Consider the following 23,392-nt stretch of genomic DNA (forward strand, 5'->3'; position numbering starts at 1 on the left):
CCTAACCAAAAAACCAAAACACACGGTAAAAAACCAGTTCCCAGCAGTTAAGGATTATTTGTCATTCACGTAAGACATAATCTCTTTAAAGAAATGTTTGTCGCAGTGTGCTAAGAAGTGTTTGAATGGAAATGGGAAACTATGATGTATAAAATAGCATACATGGTAATTCCAGAACTTAAATGAGATCATTTATCTCCCTCTATCCTTGTTCTGCCCTCCTTTTCCTTTCTCAAGTTTCTTTTTCATTTTGTCTTGAATATCCTAGTCATGGCCTCTGATGAATTTGGTTCGAATACTCCAATCTTTTGATCATTCTCATTCATTCTTTCAGTCATTAATTAATTCAACAAATATTCTCTGAGTGCCTGCTCTGTGGTCCTAGGAACAGAATGGAGTAAAATTGACATGGTTCCTTCTTTCTTGAAGTGTGTGGTCTTACGGCACATAGATGTTAATCAAACATATGTAAAGAAATGTAAGAACATTTATAGGTAGAGGGAACTAAAAACACAAAGTGTTATGAGACAGCAACTACTAAGGGATCTGATCTGATTCATCTGGTCAGATTTCCCTGAAGAGGTGATGTTTCAGTTGAAAACTTAAATCAAGAAGGAGTTTGGCATAAACATGCTCCCTGCAGAGGGGCCAGCATATTTAAGGATCTCAAAGAAGACCAGTGTGATTGAACTGAGGCAAAGCAAGGAAGAGAGAGAGAGGTACAAGAGGAAGCTGAAGAAGGAGATGGGGAGCAGATCCTGTAATGACTTGAAGGCTGTTTGAAGTAAGGAAGTGGGAAGCCATTGGAGGATTTTAAGCAGGAGAATGACATTGACTGGTTTTGACTTTTTGACTATTATGAATAATGCTGCTGTGAACATTCATGTATATTCATGTGTATCCATGTGTTCTTTTGTGTGGACATACGTTTTTATTTCTCTTGGGGGTGCATTGAGGAATGTAATCGCTGGATCATTTGGAAATTCTGTTCACATTTTAAAGAACTGCCAGACTGTTCTTCATAGTGGCTCTTATCATTTTATAGCCCCACCAGCGATATAGGAGGCTTCCAATTTCTCCATATCTTTGCTAACATTTGTTATTGTCTGTCTTTTTGATTATAGCTACGGTAGGTGGCATGGAGTGGTATCTTACTGTGAGCCCCTTGCCTATTCCTAGCAAAGCTTTTAAGCTTGGCACTAAGGATCCTCAGTGGTCTGGCACTAGGCTATCTTTTTGCCCTTTTGTCCATTTAGTTTGAGTAAATTACTCATTGTCCACACAATAATACCCTATACTTTCCCAAGCTGTTTTTAAAATTTCTTGTTGTGTATGCTTATGCTTGATTTGCAATGCCCTGATCTGTGCCTCACAATCTTTATTTTTTAAAAAAAGATTTTATTTATTTATTCGAGAGAGAGAGAGAGAGAGAGAGAGAAAGAGAGAGACAGGCGGAGAGAGAAGCAGGCTAGCAGGCTCCATGCAGGGAGCCTGACGTGGAACTGGATCCCAAGACTCTAGGATCACGTCCTGGGCCAAAGGCAGGCACTAAACTGCTGAGCCATCCAGGGATCCCCCAACAATCTTTAAAGATCCAACTAGATTTTTTCTGTCTTCTTCATTTTATCACATTGAGCCCAATGGAATAGTTGATATTTGGCCATTTTACCTGTAGAAGTAGAAATTTCAAATGCTTCATTTTAATATATTTCTTGCTTTCCTCTAATCCTTAAATTACTTCCATTTCCTTTGATTTTTTTCTCCTAGTCCTTCCTTGTTTGTATCTTTCATGATACTATTGATGTGCTGATGTGGTATGATGTCTCTTATAGGGCTGAAATCTCAAGGGCAGAGGCTATTCTATAACCCAGTGTTTTGTACATAGTAAGGGTTTGGTAATTGTTAGCTTTCTTTAAAAGGAGTATGTGCACTATATAATGAGTCCATATGAACAAGATGAATCAATATAAACATAGTATATCAGTATATACATAACTATAACTGAATACACATGCAAAGGTGTTGTAATGCCTAGATTTATTGGAAGGATCCAGTAAGGATAATTTAGGACTGGTTTCTTACGGAAAATGAACCTTCAACAGAAGATTTAGGTAGTTACAAACCACAGTGGGTGAGAAAAGGCATTTTGAGAGTAAATTAAAAGATACTCAGAATCGAAAGTGGGAAGAGTCTGATTCTCATGACCGGTGTCCAGGAACAGGTTTGTGTAGCTGAAGTGAATGTAAACATGAGCTCTGATACTCTGAAAACTATGACAATGAGATTTAATTTGATTTGGAGGCAGTTGGGTGCCCCTATAAGCACCTTGTCATAATAAATGTAAGTGCTAAGGAATTGTTGGAGTGATGCTTGAAGTAAATTATTCTTGTAGATTTGAAAATATAGTAGGGACAGATGAGACTAACATCTTTGAAGTGACTGTAGGTATGAACTGGTTTGGCTTTTTCAGCCAACCTTTATTCCTAGAATGAGACGTGAAAATGGGAAATAAAAATTGTATTCAATGTGAAACAAAAGAAGGGAGGAAGAAAGGAAAATACAGTTTCTTCTTGGAAATTAGTTTGTGCAATTGGAGTATCTGTTAAGTTGAGGTAAACATTTCTGGGAAATGTTCTCTGGAAAACAGAAACAGGCCAAATGAAAATGATGTGTATTCATCTTCTACTCACAGTTTTCTCAGAGAAGCATTTTTCTTCTTGTTATTTACATACTCTCGATCTGGACAATACTGGCTGTGTCACTAGCTGTGTGACTTTGGGCAAATTACTCAACATTCTCTTTCTCAAGCACTTAATACTGTTTTTAAGAAATTGAGAGAAAAGCCCAGGGTTACACATTTCTTATTTGATGGTGTCAGAACTATAACCTAGGCCAATTGTGTTTTCATCTAGTGGTATTTCCATCTTCTACCACTGCTTTTAAGACGGCTGGTTGTCAACAGCTTGGTAGTTGAGTTCAAATAAATACTGAGTTCTTAAAATTATTAGTATTTTTTTAAAGATTCTAAAGCTATTATGTATATATTCTTTCTTTTTTTTATTGGAGTTCAATTTGCCAACATATAGCATAACACCCAGTGCTCATCCCGCCAAGTGCCCCCCTCAGTGCCCATCACAGTCACCAACCCCCCGCCCACCTCCCTTTCCACTACTCCTTGTTCGTTTCCCAGAGTTAGGTGTCTCTCATGTTTTTTCACCCTCACTGACATTTTCACTCATTTTCTCTCCTTTTCCCTTTCACTAATTTTTATAGTCCCCAAATGAATGAGACCATATAATGTTTGTCCTTCTCTGATTGACTTATTTCACTCAGCATAACACCCTCCAGTTCCATCCATGTCGAAGCAAATGGTGGGTGTCGTTTCTAATAGCTGAGTAATATTCCATTGTATAGATATACCACATCTTCTTTATCCATTCATCTTTTGGTGGACACTGTGACTCCTTCCACAGTTTGGCTATTGTGGCCATTGCTGCGATAAACATCGGGGTGCAGCTGTTCCGGCATTTCACTGCATCTGTATCTTTGGGGTAAATCCCCAGCAGTGCAATTGCTGGGTCGTAGGGCAGATCTATTTTTAACTCTTTGAGGAACCTCCACACAGTTTTCCAGAGTGGCTGCACCAGTTCACATTCCCACCAACAGTGTAAGAGGGTTCCCCTTTCTCCACATCCTCTCCAACATTTGTGGTTTCCTGCCTTGTTAATTTTCCCCATTCTCACTGGTGTGAGGTGGGATCTCATTGTGGTTTTGATTTGTATTTCCCTGATGGCCAGTGATGCAGAGCATTTTCTCACGTGCTTGTTGGCCATGTCTATGTCTTCCTCTGTGAGATTTCTGTTCATGTCTTTTGCCCATTTCATGTTTGGATTGTTTGTTTCTTTGCTGTTGAGTTTAATAAGGTCTTTGTAGATCTTGGATACTAGCCCTTTATCTGATACGTCATTTGCAAATACCTTCTCCCATTCTGTAGGTTGTCTTTTAGTTTTGTTGACTGTATCCTTTGCTGTGCAAAAGCTTCTTATCTTGATGAAGTACCAATAATTCATTTTTGCTTTTGTTTCTCTTGCCTTCATGGATGTATCTTGCAAGAAGTTACTGTGGCCAAGTTCAAAAAGGGTGTTCCTGTGTTCTTCTCTAGGATTTTGATGGAATCTTGTCTCATATTAAGATCTTTCATCCATTTTGAGTTTATCTTTGTGTATGGTGTAAGAGAATGGTCTAGTTTCATTCTTCTGCATGTGGATATCCAGTTTTCCCAGCATTGTTTATTGAAGAGACTGTCTTATTTCCAGTGGATAGTCTTTCCTGCTTTGTCGAATATTAGTTGACCAAAGAGTTGAGGGCCGATTTCTGGATTCTCTATTCTGTTCCATTGATCTATGTGTCTGTTTTTGTGCCACACTGTCTTGATGACCACAGCTTTGTAGTACAACCTGAAATCTGGCATTGTGATGCCCCCGGCTCTGGTTTTCTTTTTTAATATTCCCCTGGCTATTCAGGGTCTTTTCTGATTCCACACAAATCTTAAGATGATTTGTTCCAACTCTCTGAAGAAAATCCATGGTATTTTGATAGAGATTGCATTAAATGTGTAAATTGCCCTGAGTAGCATTGACATTTTCACAATATTAATTCTTCCAATCCATGAACATGGAATATTTTTCCATCTCTTTGTGTCTTCCTCAATTTCTTTCAGAAGTGTTCTGTAGTTTTTAGCGTATAGATCCTTTAGCTCTTTGGTTAGGTTTATTCCTAGGTATCTTATGCTTTTGGGTGCAATTGTAAATGGGATTGACTCCTTAATTTCTCTTTCTTCAGGGATCCCTGGGTGGCACAGCGGTTTAGCACCTGCCTTTGGCCCAGGGTACTATCCTGGAGACCCGGGATCAAATCCCACATCGGGCTACCGGTGCATGGAGTCTGCTTCTCCCTCTGCCTATGTCTCTGCCTCTCTCTCTCTCTCTCTCTCTCTCTCTGTGTGACTATCATAAATAAGTAAAGAAAAAAATTAAAAAAAAATTTCTCTTTCTCCAGTGTCATTGTTAGTGTATAGAAATGCCACTGATTTCTGGGCATTGATTTTGTATCCTGCCACACTGCCAAATTGCTATATGAGTTCTAGCAATTTTGGGGTGGAGTCTTTTGGGTTTTCTATGTACAGTATCATGTCATCAGCGAAGAGGGAGAGTTTGACTTCTTCTTTGCCAATTTGAATGCCTTTTATTTCTTTTTGTTGACTGATTGCTGAGGCTAGGACTTCCAGTACTATGTTGAATAGCAGTGGTGAGAGTGGAAATCCCTGTCATGTTCCTGATCTTAGGGGAAAGGCTCCCAGTGTTTCTCCATTGAGAATGATATTTGTAAAGCTATTATATTTTTAAAGAAAATTTCAGGTGTATACAGATGAGAGAGAGTTGTACAATAAACCTCTGATTACCTCTCACCCACACTGAATAGTTACCAAGAATTTGTCATATTTACTTTATCTGCTTCTCTTCTTCTTTTTTTCCTAAACTGTTTTGAGGCAAGTCATGTCTTTTCATTCCTACATACTTCAGTGTACATCTTTACATTTTTTCACATAATCTTGTAATTACACCTGATAGAATTAAGAACGTTTCTTTTTATTATGTAATGCTCCTCCGTACCACAGGATGGCTTAAACAACAGTAATTTATTTCTTCCAGTTCTGGTGACTGGGAAGTCCAAGATCAAGTTACCAGATGATTTGATTCTTCATGAGGGCTTTCTTTGACTGGCTTGGCATTGGTTGTCTTCTTTCTGTGTCCTCACATGGCTTTTCCTCTCTCCTAGGGTGCATTCATTGTTGATTGTGGAGGGGGAATTGGGAGGTGGTTGAGGGGCAAAGAGGGCATGGAAGTCTATAAAGGACACTGCAGGTCATATCAGCAGGAGTAGCAAAGCACAGAGGTGTGAAATGGCTAGAAGATAGAATCTGCAAGCCATTTTCAGTGACTTTGATGAGTTAAAGCTACAGCCAGTTATGTAGAACAAGGGCCAAGTCATGGAAGTCTTCAAGCCTTATGCTAAGGAGTTTGGGCTTGATTTAGGAAGGATTGAGGAATCACTGAAAATTTAAGTCGGAGAATGATATGATCAGATCTCTGTTTTTGAAGGATCACTTTGGTATTGTTTTTGGATGATATATTGGGTGAGTGGGAGAAAAGAGACAGGTGATTTATTATAGTCCAGGTGAGAGGTATTGAATTAAAATTTAAAAGTTGGGATGGAAAAACAGATGCATTCCAGGTGATACCGAGGTAGACTCTATAGGACTTTGGATTGATTAGATGCGATGGGTTGCTGAGCACTGCCTTGGGCCTAGCTCATGTTTGTAACCATGAGTCCTAAGGGATCCCAGTTTGACGATTTCCATTAGTAGCTAAGCTTTAGCACAGAGAGGATAGTTACATTGATCCAAACTTAGAGATTAGCATTGCATTGATCACTAATGGATAGGATATAAGGATCCTGAAGGTTTGCCAAAGGGATTATAAAATATTACTGTACATTTCAGGTTGGATAGAGAGAGTAGTGAGAGGGAGAAGGAGAGTAAAGAAGCATGAAGGATCATGACAAATGGAGGTGCTGGAGGATAATTTTTCTCTACTGTGTTGAACATTAGATGAAGAAAAAGTTGAGAAAGTGAGATATTTGGAAAGGATACCATCTGTTTATGGACAAAAATTGGTTTCCTTGAGTTTAAGATTATAGACACTGAGTAGTTCCTAGAAATGATGAAGTCCAGGGTATGACCAGACGCATATTGTTAAAGTGGGAATATGGATGAGGGGTGTGGGACTTGAGGAATTTTGAGATAGATCATTGCTAGTTTATCCTTGTGAACATTTAAATTCTCATGATGATGGCTTTGGTGCAGAGAGAAGCTTTGGAGAAGAGAAAGTAAGACACTTTCCTTACTTAGTAAGATCCACCTTACTAGGTGGATCACAGTAACAGGAAAGCTGGATATGCAAATACCAGAAGAAGGAGAAGAAGAAGCCTTTTACATATGAAGATGGAAAAGTAATTAATACTAGTGTAGAAACATGAGAGTGGAGGTGGGGAAGTGCTGATTTCACCTTTGGGTTTTGTTAGATGTGGAGAAGAGTCTCCTTTAGAAAAGGCTATGAAAGAGTGGGTTCTTGGGAGCAGGGGTCGGCTGAGGGAAAGAAGTGGAAGGAAAATTCTGTGGAAGATGTGAGGCATTTGAGTCACTCTGAAATAAAGATTCTTGTGTAAAGGTTAGGAAGAGTTAGTACCTGAAAGAAGACCCGAATGGGGAAGATGGATGGAGGAAACACATAGACAGGAAGGTCTGGCATCTTTGCCAGCGAGGCTCAGGATGACGAGGGTAACAGGAATGTTTGGACTGACTGCAGTGAAGTTTCTGGGCCTAGGGAAAGTGAGGACCAAAGTGGTATTGGTTACTTAATGAGGTTAGCAGATTGCAGTCTTTCTCTGAGTTCAAATGCCTTGCCAGTTACAAGATTCTTATCCTCTAGCAGTTTATAATTTAAAAAAGAGGTGGCCATGTAACCAAAGAACTTTAGTCTAATGTGGAAAGTGTTAGGTATAATTATAGAGTATAGGCAGAAGTCTGTGAAAGCACAGAGGAATGAGAGTTTAGTTCCAGCTGGAACACCAGGGGAGGACTTCTTGGAAAGCTTGCTTTTTAACTGAGTCTTAAAGAGTTGGTAGGATGTTAATAAATAGATGGGGATAAAGAGGCATTCTGTTTTGGAATGGCATGGGTAAAGATGTGAATTCAGGGAAATACAGAGCTTGTTTGTGGAACAGTTCATAGAAGATAAACAGAGAGTTTGACCTCAACATAAGCAAGGGAGCAATAAAAAGGAGCAATGGACGTTAGATTGTATTATACCAGTGGCCCATGGCGATCAGAAACATGCACCGATTCCATCTGACAGAAGAAAAATAACTGAAAATGGAGTTCTGCATTATAGGGTGTCTGTGGCCACCTCCAATCTGAGTAGCCATAAAGGGCAGCGCTTCCTGTTTATACCAGGAGAACTTTGAATAGTTCTCCTGTTGTGTGTATGCATATATGTATGTCTGCCATCATCACGAGGATAGCACTAGGATCTACCCTACCGCTGTTTCTTTCAGCCTCTCCATGCTTGCCTGGGGTTTATTTTATTTTATTTTATTTTATTTAAATTTATTTATTTATTTGTTTATTTTTTTGTTTTATTTGTTTATTTGTTATTTTTAATTTTTTTTTTATTTATTTAATTGTTTACGAGACACACACACACATAGAGGTGGAGACCGTAGGGAGAAAGAAAGGAGGCTCCACACAGGGAGCCCAATGTGGGACTTGATCCAAGGACTCCAGGATCACGCCCTGGGCCAAAGGCAGGCACTCAACTGCTGAGCCACCCAGTTGCCCCTTGCCTGGGGTTTAAAACCTTTTGTAAACTGGTTATATTGATCTACACATCAGTGCTTATTCACATATAACATGGTGGATCATAGTATCTACCCATATTTATGTATGTCTGAGAAGAAGTTAATAATTAAAAGCTATTTGCCACACTTTTTCTTGAAAGACTGATTCTTTGATTCTGAGACTGCAAGTTATTAGTTACAGAACCCAGTTTTGTTATTTTATTTCCCTTAGATATTTACTTCATATTTTGACTTTAAAGAACCCTTAGGTTTCTTAGTGGGACATGCTATTATATTATCTCTGTCAAAATTATTTTTTCTAAGTAATATACTACCTATAATTCCAAATTATGTTTTAATGCCTTTAATTTTATCTTCTCTCAGAAGGTCATATGAATAAAAAGTAGTATTGCACATTTGAACTTGTCCAAAATAGATTTATGAGGTGTTGATTGCCATATCCTTTAAAATTGTGTTTGGCTATACAGAATATAAACCTCCATTACAGTGATTTTAAAAATTGAACTTCAGGAGTGTGCGAGTGGCTCAGTTGGTTAAGCATCTGACTCTTGGTTTTGGTTCAGGTTGTGAGATTACGCCTTGTGTTGGGCTCTGTGCTTGCTGGGGAGTCTGCTTAAAGATTCTCTCCTTCTACCCCTCTCCCAGTTCGTGTGTGTGTGCTCTCTCTCTCAAGTAAATAAATCTTAAAAAAAATTGAACTTTACTTTTTTACATAACAAAAATTTCATAAGTAGGGAGTTGGTGTGAACTCTGCTGCTTTGTGATACCGTGAGATGAGGAGCTTGTTCTTCCCGTTGTTTGGCTCCCTGTTCTTAGCAGGCCACCATGTTGGTCATGTTTACAATCTGCCTACATATTTCCAAACTTCACATTCTTGTTCCAGGAAGAGAAAATGGGAAAGGTTAAGGGCTAGCCTTAGCCTGCTGTTTCTGCCCTCCTTTATTAAGAAAATAAAAGATTTCCATAACTATTAACATAGTTCCTCTTAAATCTCATTGACCAAAGTTGTGTCACATGGTTCTGCTAGCCACAAGGGAGCCAAAAGCAGCATGTCATATTGGGCTGGGCCCAGACTGCCCTAATCAAAGTAAAGGAAAGAAGAGGTATGTATGTATCTGGAGTAGGCAACAAATAATGTCTCTCGAAGTACTGTGTCTAAAGTTTGATTATTTTACCTGTTATTTTAACACAGATGGTATTTGATTAGCAAGAAATTGGCTACAACAACAGAAAAAAAAGGAAGGAAACATTCTCTGTCAATTTCTCTATCTTTACATTATAAAACTAGATAATAGAATTTCTTTTTATTTTTTAAAGATTTTATTTATTCATGAGTGACACAGAGGGAGGCAGAGAAACAGGCGGAAAGGGAGAAGCAGGCTCCCTGCAGGGAGCCCGATGTGGAACTCAATCCCCAGACCTGGGATCACACCCTGAGCGAAAGGCAGACGCTCAAACTCTGAGCCGCCCAGGCGTCCCGATAATAGAATTTCTTATGACTGTTCCTTTGTGTATTATTATAGGTTGTTGGGTATAAACAAATAACAATTACGATCATACCTTCAATTAGTTAATAAAATAAATATATGTTTGCATTTGAAAAAAGTATTATGAGATGTTTCTACTGCAATACTGCTATAATCCATTTAAGTGAATTTCTTTTAGGGGAGATGATTTTCGCATTGTATGAATACTTAAAAACATTTTGCAGATGGCATGATCTTATAAATGGGGAACTGTAAAGACTCTACCATAAAAACTGTTAAAACTAATACACAAATTCAGGAAAGTTGCAGGATACAAAATCAACATGCAGAAATCAATTTTGTTTTTATACACTAACAACAAACTCCCCCAAAAAAGAAATTGAGAAAACAGTTCCATTGCAGTAGCATCAAAAAGAATAAAATACTTAGGAATAAATTTATTTGTTTATTTAAAGATTTTATTTATTTATTCATGAGAGACCGAAAGAGAGAGGCAGAGACACAGGCAGAGGGAGAAGCAGGCTCCATGCACCGGGAGCCCGATGCGAGACTCGATCCCGGGTCTCTAGGATCGTAACCTGGGCTGGAGGCGGCGCTAAACTGCTGAGCCACCTGGGCTGCCCAATACTTAGGAAAAAATTTAACCAAGGAGGTTGAAGACTTGTACAAATTATAAAACTATGGTCAAAGAAACTGAAGACATAAATCAATGAAAAGTTATCCTGTGTTAATGGATTAGAAGAATGAATTGGCTTAAAATGTCCATGCTGACCAAAGTGATCTACAGATTCAGTGAATTCTCTATAAAAATTCCAGTAGCATTTTTCATAGAAAAAACAATCTTAAAATCATTGTAGTAACATAAAAGACCCCAAATAGCTATAGCAATCTTGAACATGAATGAAGCTGGAAGAATCATATGTCCTATCTTCCAGCTGTATTCCAAAGCTGTAGTTATCAAAACAGTATGGTACTGGCATAAAAAGTAAACACAAAGATCAGGGAACAGGATAGAGAGCCCAGAAATAAAACCACACATATACAGTCAATTTATCTTTGAAAAGGATGCCAACAATGTACAGTGGTTTTGGTAAAAATGGATATCCACATGCAAAAGTGTGAAATTGAGCCCTGATTTACACCATACATACAAATCAAACCAAAATGTATTAAACATTTAAATGTAAGGCCTGAATCTGTAAAAGTCCTGGCGGAAAACTGGGGAAAAGCTGCTTGGCATTGGTCTTGAGAACCCTTTGTTGGATTTGATTCCAGTAGCATGGCAACAAAAGCAAAAATAGAGTAGTGGAACTATACCAAACTAAAAAGTTTCTCTATAGCAAAGGAAACGACAAAATGAAAAAGGGACCTACAAAATCTGAGAAAATATTTTCAAACCATAGATCTGAAAAGTGGGAAATGGTGAGAAATTGATCAAAATGGGCAAAGTTTTATATAGAAAGTGCATAGTTCCAGAGACCTAATATGTATAGCACAGTGACTGTTGTAATACTGTATTGTATACTTGAAATTGCTAAAAGAGTAGATCTCAGATTCTCTCACCACAAAAAGAAAAAGGTATCTATGTGAGATGGTGGATGTTTATATTGATTGCAGTACTCATTTCACAGTATATACATGTATCAGAACATCATGTTGTACACTTAATGTGTTGTACACAGTTTTTTTTTTTAAAGATTTTATTTATTTATTCATGAGAGACACACAGAGAGAAGTAGAGACACAGGCAGAGGGAGAAGCAGGCTCCATGCAGGGAGCCGGACGTGGGACTTGATCCTGGGACCCCAGGATCACACCCTGGGCCAAAGGCAGGCACCAAACTGCTGAGCCACCCAGGGATCCCCTCTACACAGTTTTTATTTAATCACACCTCAGTAAAGCTTAAAAAAATAACAGTAGAAAATGAAGTGACAATTTCTTTTGGAGAAGAGAATTTTCACATTGTATAAATTTAGTTATTGTTATAGGCAGGTTATGGTGGACAAATTTTAAAACGAAAATGTAATTTTTAACTATGACATCTCACAATGGATTATTTTATCAAAACCTGAGGAAAAAATTTTGACTTTGGGAGTGAGGAGGACTTTAAGTATGTTGAGAATGAAGCTTTAGAAAAAAAGCTTCAACTCAAAGTGTCTGACATTTTTCTACCATTATTGCCATTATTTTGTTTTGTTTTGTTTTGTTTTTTACTTTAAATAACTTTCTGGTACTGATAAAAAGAAATGATACAATTCATTCAATTTGTGGCATAGGTATATTGTCAACCATGTTTTGGAATTTAACAAACCTAATACATGTTAATAGTATACATAGGCATTGGAGTAGATGTTGTGGAAAATGAAGACAGAGTTCTCCCTTTTGGGGTAATTTAGTTGGTGAGAAAAAATGTATATGCACCTGAGATCATTATACAATAAAAGACAGTAATTCTACAGTTACTCTGAGTTCTATAGGAATTTAGGAGAATAAAAGTAACTATAGGGTGTGATTAATGTAATTAATTAATGTAATGGAAGAAAGATATTTAAGACAGGCTTCTATAGAAATTGATTTAGTGGAAAGGTATAGGTGCAAAGACAAGCTCATCTTTTTATCTTTAGCTTCTGTTCTTTTGTTTGTCTAGCCCTGTTGAACTCTAGTTCCTCAAGTGTTCTGGGCTCTGTGATTATTTTGTATCTTTGCAGTGCCCTTTTTTTTTTTTTTTGGTATGTTTTTGGAATTCCCTTACTTGTGTGTCAGCTTGGCAATTTCCTATCTTTGAATACTCTGATCAAAGAACATCGTGTCTCTGAAGTCTTCCCTGAACTTCGTGAGTTAAGTTGGGTTCTTCTTTTTCCTTTCTCCCATAGTGCATTTTCTCTCTGTGTCTCTGTGTTTGTAGTGCGTAAACCTCAAAAGTAAAACTGTCAGTTATATTACCAGCAAAATGTATTTATTCAGGGATAACAGAGGATTGCAATTTGAGACATGCAAGTTATGGCAAAAACCATAGGCAAGCCAGAGAACAAAGGAGAGGAATGCTTTTTTATGTGGGAAAGGGAGCATTTAGGGGAGCAGTTATAAACAGGAGGGGATATTATAAACACAGAATCCATTGGAGTAAACTGAATGTTGGAAGTGTAGTGGCTTCAACTGGTTGTGTTGTGACTCTCTCTCTTTGGTGGGGCTGTTGCCAGGCAAGGAGAAAATCTTACTGGGGTAGTAAAGTGTAGGCTTTTCCCTGTGGGCATGCAGAGGGCTGCAATGAATGGTAGGGTTAGCGACTTTCCCCTTTCTGGTCTCCTGACTCCATTTGAAAGGAGGCTTTCTTTATTCAGTTTCACAGGGGCTAGTGTCATCATCACAACACACCATTTACGTACTCATCTCTCTCTGCCACAGTTTGTGAGCTTCATGAGCATGAGAATTGTATAATATTTATCTCCAAATCATAGTGCCTGGTATAATGGCTTTGCATGTTGGATCATTCCGTGAGTGTTCATTGGATGAATTGGGTGGATGGTTGAATAAAAAGAAGAAATCAGCCCAGAGTTTATTCAGGAGTCCTGGGATAGTCTATCCAGGGGGAATGTGGTAGGAATACTTAACCCTGCAGGTTAAGTATTAGAGTTTGAAATTTATTAGTGGTTGGAATTAAGCTTGAATAGACAAAATAGTACTAGTTGGCAATGGAAGTTTTTTTTAAGATTTTATTTATTCAGAGAATGCATACAAGTAGGCAGACAGAGCATCAGGCAAAGTGGCGGGCCGAGCAGCAGGCTGAGGGAGAGGGAGAAGCAGCTGAGCAGGGAACCTGACTTGGGACTCAATCACAGGACCCTGAGATCATGACCTGAGCTGAAGGAAGATGCTTAACCAACTGGGCCATCCAGGTACCCCAGCAATGGAAGTTTTAATAAATAATGGAGTTATAATTAGTAAAATTTCTGAAATTGTTTTTTAAACCCCCAGTTTTGAAACATAATGTGTTTTTGTATTTTGTAGTGCTTCCACTTCTCATTCAGAGAATTCAGTGCATACAAAATCAGCTTCTGTAGTATCATCGGATTCCATTTCAACTTCTGCAGACAACTTTTCTCCTGATTTGAGGGTATGTACGCTGTTTTTACATTTTGGTGTAGTTTTGGTTAGCTGTTTGTGGCCAACACTATGAGTATAACCTTGCACTAAGTAAGCAGGAGATCTTGCTGGAGGAGTCTCCCAAGACCCATCTTTATAAAATATCCCAGAACAGGCTAGCAGATTTGGAAATCTTGGGGAATCCCTGGGTGGCTCAGCGGTTTGGCACCTGCCTTCAGCCCAGGGCGTGATCCTGAAGACCCGGGATCAACTCCCGCGTCGGGCTTCCTTTCATGGAGCTTGCTTCTCCCTCTGCTTGTGTCTCTGCCTCTCTCTCTCTCTCTGTGTGTCTCATGAATAAATAACTAAAATCTTAAAAAAAAAATTGAAAATCTTATTTATTTGTAGAAGAAAAATGTGTACTTTATTTCTAAGTTTGATAACTTTTAAATTCTTTACAAAAAGATAATTAATGGACTTTGTTGTGGTATAAAAGTTTTTCACAATTATTCCCATAATGATGGCCAATAATAGCTAACATTTTTTAAGTACTTACCATGTCCCAAGTGACATTTTAAGTTCTGTAATGAAGTATCTTTTATAATACTTCTTCCAATTCTGTGACGCAGAGACTATTTTCATCATCATTCTATAATAATAACAACTCATAGAAATTAATAATATGTCCAAAGTCTCATCACTAATAAATTCTCTGGCTAATATTCTAGCTCACTAGTCCAGTTCTGGAGCTAAGTCACTTAAATGTTGTGCTGTGATTGCTATACATCTCATTATCTTTTAAATATTACTGTATTTGCTCAAATCTTGTTGCTACACAATTAACCACATCAGTGATATCTTATAGCACTTGTACGTTTTTGGATTCATCTGCCTTTCTACAACTGCTTATCTATGAATGATGGAGAAAATGAATTTTATGTGCAGTGCTAACCCTTAAACCTTAGTGTCTTTTTATCCTGATCAAGTGGCTGCTTTCGCAATGGTTATACTTTCACAATTTTAATAAGAACATTGTTTATATTAAGGAAGTCATTTGCTTTTGAGCATATACTGAGACTGTATCTTTTTCTTGTATTTCATTTTCAAAACAGATTCCAACAAATGAAAGAATACAGATTACAAACATCTGTAAAGACTTTCTGCTTATTTGTCCTTATGTATTGTGAAATGTCATAAAATAATAGTTTAGGTATAACATGACTTTAAACACTAAAAATAATAAAGATTTGTCTTTATAACCTGGATATATGTTGTGCTAATTATGAAGGCTTCATAATATCTTTAGCTATTGATGCATGAAATACATTAAGGGCAGGTTCATCATTAACAATAATGGATATAAATCAATCTTTCCATCTCCTTAATTTATTGCTATTTAAAAACACGTGTTTTATATGTATATCTTTTATTTATTCATTATGTTGATTAAAAATCCACTGAAGACCTACGAATTTTTTTGGTCTACTTCTAGGCAGGTTGTATTAATGAAAAACATTTTAAAAAATAATTTCATTCATTTACTTATTTATTTGAGAGAGAGAGAGAGAGAGCCCAGGGGGAGGAGCAGAGGGTGAGGGACAAGCAGACTCCATGCTGAGCGTGCAGCCTGATGTGGGGCTGTATCCCTCACCCTGAGATCACGGCCTGAACTGAAACCAAGATTTGGACACTCAACTGACATCATTTGTTTTTAACTTCATGTTGTAACTGATAAAGAACTCATACTAGGAATGGGAGAAATGGCACTTTTGTCTCTTACTATGCTTACATTATTAATATTATATTCTATCTGCAGTTTCTTGCCTGAAGTAAAAAATAAATGGTTCAAAATAAACCATTTGTGTGTTCTTGTGAGGGTTAATTTAGTTAAAGTACTTCGCTAGGTACACATGTCAATTGTGGTACATCACAGGATGCTGAAAGGTGGCCTCTGCTCTCAGCTTCTTGGAAGGCTAGCTTCCTTCATTTCCTCGGTACACTATACTTAGAAATAAGAGTGACTGGCATACATTGGGACAAAATGAGGGTCATTATGTTAATTTTTATTTATACATTGTAATTTATTTCTATTAGGTATTTTTCAAAATTTAGAACATGTTTAGATTTACAGAAAAATTGCAAAGATAGTATGGAGTTCCTATATACTTGACCTCCAGTTTCCCCTCGTATTCATGTCTGATATTTGTATGGTACATCTGTCAAAAATAATAAACCCGTGTTGATACATTATAATTAACTAAAGCTCATATTTTTTCCAAATATCCTTAGATTTTACCTGATTTCCTTGTTTTTGTTCTAGGAGCCCATCCAGGATATCACATTACATTTAGTAGTCATGTCTCCTTAGGAGTCTCTTGGCTGTGACAGGCTTTTAGACTCTGGTTTTGATGATCTTGACAGTTTTAAAGAGCACTCGTCGGGGGTTTTGTAGAATGATATTTTGCCCATAGACTGGGATTCTATCTTTTGGGGAAGAAGACCACAGAGGTAAATAGCCATCTTCATCACTCATATTAAAGGTACATAGTATCAACATGATTTATCACTGTTGATGTTAACTTTAATCACTTGGTGGAGGTAGTGTTAGGGTTTTTCACTGCAAAATACTCTTTTTTCCCCCCTCTCCTTTTTATATTATACTCTCTGGAAGGCAGTGGCTGTGTACAGCCCACATTTAAGCCCGCTCTATTGAGAGTGGAACATCTACACGCATTTTTCGTAATTATTCTGCATGGAGATTTGTCTCTTCTCATGTATGGCTTTATGCAATGATTTATTTATCTTAGTATATACTTACGGATATCTGTGTATTTTGGATTGCAATTTAGTGTTACTTTGTTGCTCAAATTGTTGCAGTTCCAAATTGAGCGTTAATTCAGTCAGATCCTCCACCCCTTTGCCATATTCGCATCATTGTGGTGGTGTTTTTGTTTTGTTCTGAGCTCTGTTTCACTTTACTAAGTAAGCACTGCAGGATGCTCTAGGCTCATCTTGGTATTTCCTGCCTCAGTGTTAAAATTGTCATCCATTTCTCAAGGAACCCAGGTTTTGTTTTGTTTTTTTATTGGAGAATGGTATTAGAAACCAAGATCTGGACACTAGGTGTTCTCCCCACCCCACCCCCCCTTTTTCTTTTCTCTTCTTTGCTTTCTCTCTCTCTCTTCCTTTCTTTGCTTCCTTCTCTCCCCTTCCTTCCCCCTTTCCTTACCCCCCTTCCTTCCCCCCTCCCTCTCCCTCTTCCTTCCCAAAAAAGGAACAAAGTTATTTTCCTTCTGAAGCGAAAGATCATTTGCCTACATTTTATTTGGAGGTAATATCATGGGTAGGGTGATCACATATGCACATTTGTTTGGAGTAGTCTTATTTTATGCCTGTTGTCCCTTCAGGTTTAATGTTAGATACAAAAATGTCCAGAATTACTGACTTTCTTAGCACTGTAGGGTACCAGGGGAATCTTTTGAAGTTATCAAAAACTGATGAAGGTATCATCAGCTTCGAGACTTTAGAATTATCTCCATTAGTGCCTTATGAATTTGGCATCTTTCACAACTTAGAGGGTCCCTTAGATAATTTTTATGAGATGAATGAAGAGACAGTTGTTAAATGTTAAATTAAGGAGAAGATGGTTTTGGGCCACAAAGGTTGACTGTACTTTCCAAAGTAGTGTGTAAGCTGTTACCTATTCCCCTCATTTTTAAAGATCTGTTTGATTACTAGTCTTTTTTTTTTCCCACTTGTGGAAAGGAGATGAATGATTAACATTACATTAATTATTAGTATCATTTAAAAATGCAGCCTAATTTCAATTTTGTGCTCTTTTCAGAGGTGGGGTGGGAAGAAGGATGTGCTTCTAATACTTGAAAAAAAAAATCTAGCTTGCTACCGATAAACATTTATATATGCTTCCTGTCATTTAACTTTCACCACAGTCCTGTGAGACATATTATTACTTCATGTGACTAATGAGAAACCTGGTATTCATAAGAGATTAATTAAGTCCTGTGCTTAAAGGCACACAGTAAGTCTTGCCCTTACTTAGTCTCTGTTTAGTAATATTCCTGTGAAGCACATTATGCAGGGAGACTAGCTTTCTATGACTTTGTTGCTGTCTTCATAGGTGCGGTGAGGTTTTCTTAGGTGACAAGGAATATCTTTAATACATTTTTTTAGGTAGCAATACCAGTTTTCAATATTACTTCCTTAGTAAATGAAAATTGCTTTTCTAAATAAGCAGAGAAAGAGACTTTTTGTAGTAAAAATCTTCCCTCTTCTCAATTTTATTAGTTGATGAATATTTTGCTTTTAGTGTGTAGATCTTTAGTGGCCATAAAATAGAAATGTGCTAGTTAATTATAGGTGGACCTAACTGCAGACAGCTGTTTGTTGTTTTCTGCTGGATCATGGTTTGGCTCTATGTGTGAGATGAGGGGCTTGGTATGATAGTTGTGAAAATCATCATTCACAGATGATTTGAAGTTGGTTAACCTCTAGACTTTGAGTTCTCCACATAGCCTCAACTGTTTATCCCTGCCCTGAGCCTTAACCTTTCTAAAGCTCCTTTAGTAACAGCTTTTAAATGGAAGTATAGAAAGCACCGTGCATTGAAAAGCTAATCCAATTTCATTAAAAATCCTCATTTAAATTGTAGAAATTCAAATTTTCTGCTACAGGTATTATGCAGTGACACTTTACTGAAAGGATAGTGTGTTAGTTGATTAGCAGCTGAACATGAAAGCTTCTCTTGAGGATTTCTTATTGAAACAAGATTTGTTGGGACACCTGGGTGGCTCAGCAGTTGGGCATCTGATCCTGGAGTCTCTGGATTGAGTCTTCCATCAGGCTTCCCGCAGGGAGCCTGCTTCTCCCTCTGTGTCTCTGCCTCTCTCTCTCTCTCTCTCTGTACCTCTCATGAATAAATAAAATCTTAAAAAAAAAAAAAAAAGAAACAAGGTTTTCTTGCTTCTGCATCAGTAAGAGAGAATGGAAAATTAGAGGGTATATGGAACTATGTCAGATATCTGAAATTTACATTTATTCAAGTGGAATTTTCTTTGTACTTTTCACCTTTTCAGTATTGCTTGTTGTGGAAAAGTCCTATACAGATAAAATCCAGTACACGTTTTTCTGAAAAATTAAGCACCAAATCAACCTTGGTAAATTCAGTCATGTGTCTCAGTGAATAATTGTAGAGTGTTTCTCTTTGTTTCATTGCCTCTTCAATTGACAGTGGAACTTACTTTCATTAAAAAAATTTTAAAAAAATCATACAAAATTTTTCCCTTTTTTTCTCTGCCCTTCTTTCATACAAAAATTTTAATGCAAATGCATTTTAAAAAATAGATCTGGGCAGCCCGGGTAGCTCAGCGGTTTGGCGCCTGCCTTCGGCCCAGAGTGTGATCCTGGAGACCCAGGATCGAGTCCCACATCAGGCTCCCTGCGTGGAGCCTGCTTCTCCCTCTGCCTGTGTCTGTGCCTCTCTCTTTCTCTGTGTCTCTCTCATGAATAAATAAAGAAAATCTTTAAAAAAAAATAGATCTATAGTTTTTTAAAATTAGGCTTTCTTAATAAGAACATTTTTTTTTTTACTTTTTTTTAAATTTTTATTTATTTATTTATGATAGTCACACACAGAGAGGCAGAGACACAGGCAGAGGGAGAAACAGGCTCCATGCACCGGGAGCCTGACGTGGGATTCGATCCCGGGTCTCCAGGATCGCGCCCTGGGCCAAAGGCAGGCACCCAACCGCTGCGCCACCCAGGGATCCCAAGAACATATTTTTAAAGTTTGACACAGTGGAATTAAGAACCTAGGAAATTGGTGTCTGGTTAGTTTATTTGCTGACTGAAATAATTTCCTTGAAGTCTAGGATTTTATATTTATTTATTTATTAAAGATTTTATTTATTTATTCATGAGAGGCACAGAGAGAGAGAGAGAGAGAGAGAGAGAGAGAGAGAGAGAGAGAGAGGTAGAGACCTAGGCAGAGGAAGAAGCAGGCTCCATGCAGGGAGCCCGATGTGGGACTTGATCCTGGGTCTCCAGGATCACGCCCTGAGCCGAAGGCAGATGTCAACCGCTGAGCCACCCAGGCGCCCCAGAAGTTCAGGATTTTAAAATTCAGATGCACAGCTCTATTTATTTATAAAGTGTAATTTGTATAGCTTTGGATTTTAATTCAAGTAAGTTCCTTAAGTGATGATGACTAAAAGATAAATTAAAGGTTGGGCTATACAACATTTCCTTTGTAATGTCTGCGATGAGCATTTATACCAATGTTTGTCTATAATTCAAAATCAAATATTAAAATGAAATTCTATTTTGTGTTTTATCTCTATTTTAGAAGGCCTTTTTGATCTTAGAATATATGACATACATATAATGTATGTATATATAAATATATATTCTATATAGGAGATAAAATTGTAATATTTGGATTATATTTTTAGCCATCTGCCCTTATCTTGTAATATTTAATTGGCTTAAATGAAGTAAATTTGCTTTTTATATATATTCATATTTTTTATTAACCAAAGGTCAGAGATAACTGGATTATTTCTTACCTAGCGTGTCCATGAATGTTGACATGTTCTAAAAATACACAGATCTAGTCAGAATGAGTTAAGGCTCATAGAACTGATATTAGGTAGACAGTGAACAGTGTCTATCACACATAATCATTTCACTAGCCAGGGAAAAAAATGGTTGAAGTTAGCACTTATTTGTGATTAGCACCTCTACTGGCCAGACCAGCATCAACTCTTGAGAGCCTAGGAATTGAAAAGAACAACTTTAGCCAAATAAAGGATATCCATCAAAACTCCGCATTATACTTAATGGGGAAATGTTAGAAGCATAGCCTTTAAACTTAGAAACATGATGCAGAATTTGTAGCCAAAAAAATAAAAAAAAATAATAAATGTAAGAAATGAAAAGAAGAAAGCTTTTTTTTTAACTTAAGATGATTATGTGGAAAGTTTAAGAAAAATCTATATGCAAACTACCAGCACTGTTGTGTTGGTGGATGTAAGATAACTTTAAAAAGATAAATCTTGCTTCTGTACCTTAACAAAAATATTTAGACAGTGTGATTGATTTTAAAAAGATTTCCAGTCACAAGAGCAACAAAATTACATTACTTGGGGATACATCTAATAAAAGATACATAAGAACTTTATGGAGAAAGTTACAAACTTTATTAATGAACTTAAATCTAAGTAAATAGATGAGTAGAAGGATGCCTATGTGGCTTAGTGGTTGAGCGTCTGCCTTTAGCTCAGGGCATGATCCCAGGGTCTGGGGATCAAGTCCCACATTGGGCTCCCTGTGAGGAGCCTGCTTCTCCTTCTGCCTAGGTCTCTGCCTCTCTCTCTGTGTCTCTCATGAATAAATAAGATCTTAAAAAAAATAGATGAGTAGACACAATCGCCTGGAGATGTCAAATATTTTCAGTATGTATCTGTTAGTGCAATATAATTTCAAACCAAATTCAAGTTTGTCTTGCAGACCTTGGCAAGTTGATTCTGAAATTTATATGGAAAGGTAAAAGGTCAAGATTATTTAAGAGGAAAAATGAAGGGGGGAATTAATTTAATTAGTTTGTAAAGCTAAAGTAATTAGAACAGAAATAGATCAAGAAGACACATGACAGAGTTCAAGAATGACTGATTTTGTAGGGACTCTGTATATGACAGAGATGGTATAACAAATCAGTGGAAAAAGAATGAATTATTTGGTAATCAGTGCTGGGTTAGCATATTGAAATTTTAAAAAAAGAAGTTGAGTTCCTAATTCACATATACACAATGAATTCATTAGATTAAAATCCTAAAATTGAAAATCAAAATTTTATAATTTTATTTTATTTATTTATTTTTTAAAAAGATTTTATTTATTCATGAGAGGCACAGAGAGAGAGAGAGAAGGAGAGAGAGGCAGAGACACAGGCAGGGGGAGAAGCAGGCTCTGTGCAGGGAGCCCAATGTGGGACTCGATCCCGGGTCTCCAGGATCACAACCTGGGCCGAAGGTGGCGCTAAACCGCTGAGCCACCCGGGCTGCCCAAAATTTTATAATCTAAAAGAAAATATGTGATACTATCTTTATTACGTGCACAAGGAAGGGATTTTTATTTTTTAAGATTCTATTTATTTGAGAGAGAGAGAGAGAACAAGCAGGAGGAACTGCAGAGAAGCAGGCCCTCTGCTGAACAGGGAGCCCAAAGCAATGCAGGGCTCGATCCCAGGACTCTGGGTCATGACCTGAGCCAAAGGCAGATGCTTAACTGATTGAGCTACCCAGGTGCCTCAGGAAGGAATTTTTAAATAAGACCTAAAAATATTAACTATTAAAGATTATTATTAAATAAAAAATAAATTTTAAAATTTGCTAAAATGGTAAGGACCTTTTCTTGCTTATTGATTACTGTTCATCTGACCTCTCTCATCTTAAGCTCTACAAAGGCAGGAACCTTACTTATATCCCTAGTGCATAGAACCACACCTGAGTGAGTGTGACTTAAAAGCTGTTTATACTTGTGTCCAGTTGAAGCCTCAAGCTCCCTGGGACACTGGAGACATTTGTCCTCTCATTTGCTCTGTTTAGTTGGTGGAAAAGTTTGAGGAGCACTTCTAATCAGGTGACTCTTGAAACCACTTGTTAGCCACATCTGGGAAACGAAGAAGGAAATTCTATGTTTTATTCATAGTTCCAAATAAAATCTGTGTACTTCTTCACTGACTCACTGTACTCTTGGAATTTCCCGGAAGTTTTGAGGAGACAGTGTCCAGTAAGACATGGTTTCTGCCAGCATGAGGCTTAGAGTCATGTCATGGAAAAGGAGGTAAGCAAATCAGTGATTATTGCATAATAGGATGAAGAAGGTATACCTTGGGAACAAAGAGGACAGAACATTCTAAAGCATTCTAAAGTTTATATTACAAGTAAAATGCTGCTACATTTAAATATGCTTATGAGAAAATATTTGGAGGGCATTTATTAAAAGCAAGAGTTTAAAGAAAAATAAATTCATTGGGTAAAAAAAGACTATTGCTCTAAACCCCTTAAGGGCAGATATATTTGTCTTATTCCCTGTTGTATCCTTAGAGCTTGGTATCTAGAATGTGGAAGTACTTAAGAAAAATTTGTTGACTGAATCAGTAGAATGAGAAATATGAAATTGTTTGCTCATTTTCCTTTCATTTTTTTCCTTAGTTTTTATTTATTTTTTTGACAGAGAGTACAAGAAGTGGGAGAGGCAGAGGGAGAATCGGACTCCCTGCTGATCAAGGACCCCCCGACATGGGGCTGGATCCCAAGACCCTGGGA

The 23,392-nt window shown here is 37.4% G+C and overlaps 1 protein-coding gene and 1 long non-coding RNA gene across 7 annotated transcripts in view; one reads left to right on the top strand and one right to left on the bottom strand.

The window, feature by feature from the left end:
- The window catches only part of MTMR2 (myotubularin related protein 2), a 121,711-nt gene that overhangs the window by 33,804 nt on the left and 64,515 nt on the right, over positions 1–23,392 (top strand). For all 6 annotated transcript variants that reach the window (XM_038568230.1, XM_038568229.1, XM_038568233.1 and 3 more), the window contains one exon: positions 13,974–14,079. In XM_038568230.1, the coding sequence (XP_038424158.1) occupies positions 13,974–14,079 (106 nt within the window). The remainder of the gene's footprint in view (positions 1–13,973; positions 14,080–23,392) is intronic.
- On the bottom strand, positions 14,572–22,931 carry LOC119877349. The gene is made up of 3 exons (XR_005375429.1): positions 22,568–22,931; positions 16,345–16,528; positions 14,572–14,697 (listed from the first exon to the last, which is right to left on the bottom strand). It is a non-coding gene; the product is annotated as an uncharacterized LOC119877349 (long non-coding RNA).

Source organism: Canis lupus, chromosome 21 (genome assembly GCF_011100685.1).
Source record: "Canis lupus familiaris isolate Mischka breed German Shepherd chromosome 21, alternate assembly UU_Cfam_GSD_1.0, whole genome shotgun sequence".
NCBI classification, from domain to species: Eukaryota; Metazoa; Chordata; class Mammalia; order Carnivora; family Canidae; genus Canis; species Canis lupus.